The 6,850-nt window shown below is 38.4% G+C and overlaps 1 protein-coding gene across 1 annotated transcript in view; it reads right to left on the reverse strand.

The window, feature by feature from the left end:
- LOC106808056 (WD repeat-containing protein 60-like) overlaps nucleotides 1-6,466 on the reverse strand; it is a gene marked incomplete at its 5' end in the record, with an annotated part of 17,244 nt that extends 10,778 nt beyond the window's left edge. Inside the window, 12 exon segments of the mRNA XM_014810613.1 lie at nucleotides 1,246-1,443; nucleotides 1,889-1,958; nucleotides 2,310-2,418; nucleotides 2,733-2,953; nucleotides 3,579-3,696; nucleotides 3,907-4,113; nucleotides 4,343-4,564; nucleotides 5,157-5,267; nucleotides 5,362-5,469; nucleotides 5,586-5,706; nucleotides 5,878-6,149; nucleotides 6,383-6,466. Of these exon segments, the coding sequence (XP_014666099.1) occupies nucleotides 1,246-1,443; nucleotides 1,889-1,958; nucleotides 2,310-2,418; nucleotides 2,733-2,953; nucleotides 3,579-3,696; nucleotides 3,907-4,113; nucleotides 4,343-4,564; nucleotides 5,157-5,267; nucleotides 5,362-5,469; nucleotides 5,586-5,706; nucleotides 5,878-6,149; nucleotides 6,383-6,466 (1,841 nt within the window).
- Between the last annotated feature and the right edge of the window lie 384 nt (nucleotides 6,467-6,850).

Genomic DNA, 6,850 nt, shown 5'->3' on the forward strand with positions numbered 1-6,850 from the left:
TAATGAATAACAACAACAACAATCTCTACTTGTGTTGTAGCCCCTTGATCTGATACGGCTACTAGTGTTACTGCCCCACATGCTCAGCTTATTTGCCAAACTAAATTACGTAACGCCGGTGTCACGGTCTGAGATTGCACCGGTCTGAAATTACCCCAGCACGTCGTGCGCATGAGTGGGCGCTGCGTGTAAAGCGCAGTAGCATTGGGCAAATGAGACTGCCGCGGTGGTGGCAGTCAGCGTTGTACCGTAGAGTTTGGACCGTAGTGCCTGCGATAACTAATACATATACAGTCCGACCTCCTCTATCCGGCCACGTCGGGACCGGCACCCATCCGGATATGGGATTTGGCCGGATATGAGAGTTATGCTCAAACACAGCATTTATATGCTGTTCAGTAGGGTTTATGCATGTGATAATGTATTTACTCGTTGCTATGATTATTTGTAACAAACTGTCGTGTTTTATGGTTTATATGAAATGGAAATAAAATAAAATAAAACAGAAATTTTACCGGAGGCATAGCGGACACGAGCGGACAACACACACACACACACACACACGCGCGCGTGCATGTGCACACACACGCAAACACACGTACGGTTGGTACATTGCGCAAGTTTTGAGCAAGCTTTGAGCAAGTTTTGAGCGAGATTTTTAGGTGGAAATAAATGAAAAACAGAGAACATACACTGCGAAATCGCGGCCGGTTCATAGAGATTTCCGGATAAGGGATGTCCGTATAAAGGAGGTCGGACTGTATTGCAAAAAAAATGTGCTACAAAGAAATTAATGGTTACACAGTCAAAGTCTCTGTAGATCAGGCAATACTAGAGAATTTGAGTGAAAGAGTTTAAAAGATCAATTCACACATCCTTACCCAGCAGGGTGCCCAAGTTCACTATACACAAAAACAATAATCGCATTCAACGTCCAAGCCACAACAAACATACATCTAGAAATACATTGAAAACATTTGCAATTCAAACAGTATATTGCTGCCAAGTCGAAAATTACTGAAACTAACGTCAGAATATTAAGAACTGACACATCACATCAATTCCTTGCACCGTATGTTACACGAGTTTCATGCTGGTTGCACCAGCAAATGTTGCGTGCAACACCAGCAACGTTGCATGCTACACCAGCAACGTTGCATGCTACACCAGCGATGTTGCATGCAACACCAGCAAGTTTGTATGCGACACCAACAACGTTGCATGTGTACATATACGGCAACATACCTAAGAAGGCTTAGCAGGTTTATCACAGAGCTTTTCACGAGTTTCACGCGACCTCCGGGAGAACGGCCCGGGTCAAAGTCGAGCAGTGTGCTCCTCTGTAGCTCCACCACCACCCAGAGACACAGGACCCCATGTTCCTCGAGCGAAGCGAGCTGGTAGGACAGTCCTGCTCGCAAATCCGCTTCGGAATCTGCCAAGCTGACCGACACAATCAGGAGTGTATAAGATAGATATTATTATACTATTATTATTAGTATTATTAGTATTATTAGTAGCTATTATTATAGTATATTATACACTCCTGATACAAATACAATCATATGATATTGCCAACTATTTAGCCAAATAAATAGTTTGGGTCTCTGATTTCAATTCAGTATATTTCAATCAAATTTATTTATATGAATATGTTACAGGGCAATTACTGCAATTTATGCAACCATAACCACTGCATAAAATGTTGATTTAGCCTGATATATATTTTAAATGGAATTCTTTCTGCATTTACTAGGTATTATGACCTATAAAGTCTTCTCCAGTCTATAAAAAAATCAATGTTATGCACAAGTGTCGTGCAATGGTTCTAGTAAAACTGTCTGTCACTACTCGTGTTCTCATGTAAGATGAAATCCTACAGACGCACCTTTCCGAAGGTGAAGTGACAGCTAGCAATGCTCTCACACTACTGTGATGGCTGTCGTCTTCCAAGGCCGCTGCAATGGCATTAGAGGACAGTGACATGGACATAAATAGCGCCATTTTCTGCAATCACCTATGACATGAAACTACACACCATATTTGCTGCGTTTTTAGTTTTGGGTAAATCGTTATTATGTAAAATTAATCGCAATGAATGTAACTATGCACTCTTAATCATCAATCCTATTCATCGACAACTTCCTGCAAAATTTGTATTTTAAATAATGAATTTCAAGATTCAATCCATTTGAATAAGCTGGAGATTAAAGAAATCTTATATATGCACACAGTGTGTGTGGTCATATTATGGCATGTGGAATAAAAGGAATTAGTTAAATAACAATTTGCTTTGGAGAAACATATACCAGTGGTGTATGTGGAATGTCTAATCGGTAAACTGTTTTCTGCAAGCCGACTGTTTGTATGCATTGAAGAAGGTTCATCGAGATCATATACGACCAGTGAGCCATCGATCTGAAATAACAACACATTCAAGAGTGAAATGTCCACATGACTAACCTATGACAAAATGAAAATGAAAACTCAAATGTTTTAAGTACTATCTTACTATTAATGTTAAGGCCTCTAAGATAATGCTCATTGTTATTGTTCAATATGCTAGACTCAAGGCCGTACGCAGAAAATTTTCTGTAGGGGGGCAAATACGCAGGAAATTTTCTGTAGGGGGGGACAAAGGTACTCCCCACGCCCTCTATTGCCCTATTTGTCCCATTAAAAGGCATACTCTGAGGCCTAGCTGAGTTGGCCATGACTCATGCCGAACTTACCAAACCCACAAACACCATGTTGGCTTTATATGGGCTGAAACAGGAGCACAGGGGTGGCGCCTTACAAGCCAGCAACCTGTATGGCATGCTGGGCTCAGCTACGTTCCACACACACACAAACCCAGGTGCAGTGGTCTCTGCATCCACGCCTGCAGAGCTGTGTGTCGTCAGAAACAAGTTGCTCTGCATGGTGGAGAATGTGCAGTGCACGATACTCAGACCTGTAAATTAATATGTCATTATAATAACTCTTACCGCCATCACCTTTTCAATTGCTTATGTACAACCGACACGACAAATTCATCATGGTTCATTTCATGGGTTCAGTTGCTTCTCTAGCATTACATACACGAGTATTTCATTCTCTGTATAGATGGGATCATGAATGTGACAATAAAAACCAGATTACAAAGAACTGCAAGTAGAATCTATCGCTCGAATTACCATAGTATACCAGTCCATAGTATTGCAGATAAGGTCTATGTCCCCCTGACCTCTGTTTGACCTGGCTCGATTAGCTATTTCTGACTAACTTATCTTATCATATATATATATATTATATAGTATATATATATTATATACATATGATATATATAGGCTTAGGGTTAGGGTTAGGGTTAGGGTTAGGGTTAGGGTTATTCAGAAATAGCTAAACGAGCCAGGTCAAACAGAGGTCAGGAGGACATAGACCCTATGAGCCATAGTATTACCACACATACATGCATATTTATTTAGTTACATCTCAACAAGAGTCTATAATAATGCATGTACTATTAGCTCTTGATCTCAACTGCTCACACATGTTAGATTCCTTTCATATAAGTACCCTGTATCATCATTCATTACCTTTTAAAATTGGCAGTTGTGCCATTACAATCGACTTCTCACTAAAGCTCAAGTTGGACTGGACTACAGCAGAGCTGGACTCATCATGAAAATTTTCATCCAGCAGAATACTAACAACCTGTGACAAAATAGAGCAGACATGATGAATGAATACCATGCCAAGTATTGCTGACATCATATTAGATTTGCTTATTGTGTTCCTGAAAGCGTGATTCTTACTCGAAATTATTTTTCCCAATAAGAGAATTTATTGCTCATCTTAACAATAATGGCTTCCTATTGTAAAAAAGCCCTGTAATCATAAACTCATTTATAGATTTTCACTTACCCCGACAACATTCTGCAAAAACCTTCCCAGTCCGATAGCATCATATGGTTCCTGTTTTGCCTGTAGCCTGATATCATCATTAGCAGTGTTGCTAGTGCCACTGCTCACAACGCCATCTGCTGGGTGCTGCGTCCATCGCTCTATTACATCTATTTCCTCGGTCTGTGTCTCTACCTCTGTAGCAATTTCTTCAGATTGAACATATGCCTGTAATTAATAAATAACTACAGTAAACCTTCTAAATAAAAACTAGATGAATGCTATTCATTTTCATTTGATTCTCATTTAATTGAAAACAATGGCTTATTATTATGAGTCATTATAGTTCCATATTAGTGCAAATACAGAAGACATTGGAAGTTCTCAGGAAAACATCGAATTCCAGTAATCTACATGCAATCACCAGGCTAACAGTAGGGTAACAGTTCAGTGGTACCTGCTTTGTGTCCATGCTACCGAATGTCCTCATGTACATGTCATACTCCTTAATGGGAGGCATCTCGAAGATGTTGTATGCAACAAAGTCCATCTCGATGAGTTTGCTGAGCTCCATGGCTCTCTGCCACTGCTTGTTGGCCATGCGCTTGCTCATTTCTCTCTGCTTAGCTGAGGAGAAGTTGATGAACATTCTCTTGGACGTGGGTCTGTTGCCATCCGACTGAAACCACGAGATTTTTTGTAATTTGAATTTAAATTACATGCAATAACAGAGTTCATAGTAGTAAGACACCTGTTGAAATAAGGACTTATAAGACCCTTTCTGGAGGCCAAAATAAGACTTTTTTACGCGATTTCTGATAGATCACCGACTATTATAGTACACTAATAATATTAATATACACATTTGCACAGCAGATTTAATTATTCCAGCTTATAAAAATGGTCCTTTGGCAAAAAATAAGGACTATTATTACTTTTCTAAGATTTTACCAAAAATAAGTACTAATAAGGGCCCTTATTTTATTTTTGGCAAAATAAGTACTTATAAGCCTTTGGAAGACCCGCTACGAACCCTGCATAAAGATTTAATAATAATCATAATAAGACGGCACATTCAAAAGATGCAAACCAAACGAAAATAAGCAGCAAAAACTCGAGTTCAAATGATAGTTTCATCAGTATTTACCAAGGTAATAATAATAATTAATAAAATCGTGACCGTTCGGTTATGTAATCCACAACGTGTTTAAGTATTTTTGTCAGAAATTTCATGTAAACGTGACATTGACTTCACAACTAAATGTAGCAACCTCGTTCGTCTTCGGCGAATTCTGTGTAACTCTAGATCTGTAGTCATCCTCCATTCCTTGCTGAATACTGCTATTGCTAGCACTGCTCTTTGCACTGCCACTTTTCTGCAACTGAACAGAAGCAATGATTTCATTAATAGAGGAGTGTATAGACCATTCTCACATTATCTGCTCATCTTAACATATGTGAAGTAAAATATCTCACCACTCGTTGAGCAATGCTGCTTGGCACAGACGACTCTGCTGTTTCATCTGGGTCACTCTCATCCTCTTCCTCTTCATCATCATCCTGCTCAAAATCATCATCGTAATCCTGCAATGAACCCAAGAAGAAAAAAACATAAACCGATTCAGTAAGCATCAACAAATCAAATTACTATAAGTACTGATTCCAAAGTGCAAGTTTAGCAAGTGTTTAGTAGAACTCACTTCAAAGTCGTCTTCATATTGATCGTAGCCATTTTCCTCATCATCTTCTTCCTGTTTTCCTGCTGCAACTTTCTCAGCCAGTGTCTTGACTAGATTTGCTTTCTCCAGTTCTTCTTCCTTTCTAAAGACAGACAGAAAATTATTACATTACTATATATCATTTAAATTTCTAATGAAATTGCATTGTAATGCAAAATAGCAAGCATAATAATACAGCAAAGTAATAAAGAAGTTATTGTTCCCAGTATACATGCAGTTGTTATAATTTAGGCACGTATCTCATTATATTTACCGTTTTCTGTTTTCCTCATCCTCTTTCTCTTCTCTTCGACTTTCCTTTCTCTTTTCATGTCTAATTCTTCGTTCTTCTTCCGTTTCATTCCTATGTCTCTTTTCCCTGTCTCTTTCCTTCCTCTCTTTGTTGAAGTCCTTGCCTTCGTCACCATCCCTTCTCTTTTTTGTCTTCTCTTCAGTTTTAGCCTCTTTACCACTGCTTTCACCAGTTTCTTCTTTCTCAATTTCAAAAGTTCTGCTACGCATCAGCAAAGGTTCCGTGTGGTTGCTCTATAGTAAGATAAAATCATAATCACATGTTTTATATCTTATATAGATCAGGTTTATATATTTCGTATAATCTCAAAATGTGTTAGATATCTTTAAATGCCAAAGATGTCCAAAACAATCATTTATGCATAATTACCACATTTTTATGCAATAATTGTTTTTTACTGTATCACAACACAATTAATAAATATAATTATTAAAAATAGGAATTTGTGTTTTCATCACTTCCATACTTCAGCTTGATCTTTTTTTCGCTCTCTTCTTTTGCTGTCATCATCCCGATGTTTGCTTTTATCTCTGCTTCTACTTGATCTTGACTGAAGTATGTAATTAATGACCACATATAATCTAGGACAACCCCCTGGGAGCAATTACAGAGCAAAAACCTAGAATAGTCCTATCCTACCCATGTTATAAAAGGGCAGTTTATACCCCTCTTATCTGATCTCAATATGGCAGCGGGGACTTTCTGATATGGCTTATCACTCCCACACAATCACCTTTGCACAAATTCCCAATACAAATAATCACTAAACAATCCAATAATACAAAGAAGCTAGCATACATTATATTGATGAAATAAATTTTTCAACATTCTTGAAATGAAATGTTACTCTCTCTCTCCCTCTCTCTCTCTATCTCTCTCTCTCTCTCTCTCTCTCTCATTCTCTCTCTCTCTCTCTCCCTCTCTCTCTCTCTCT

Source organism: Priapulus caudatus, unplaced genomic scaffold (genome assembly GCF_000485595.1).
Source record: "Priapulus caudatus unplaced genomic scaffold, Priapulus_caudatus-5.0.1 Scaffold251, whole genome shotgun sequence".
NCBI lineage: Eukaryota > Metazoa > Priapulida > Priapulimorpha > Priapulimorphida > Priapulidae > Priapulus > Priapulus caudatus.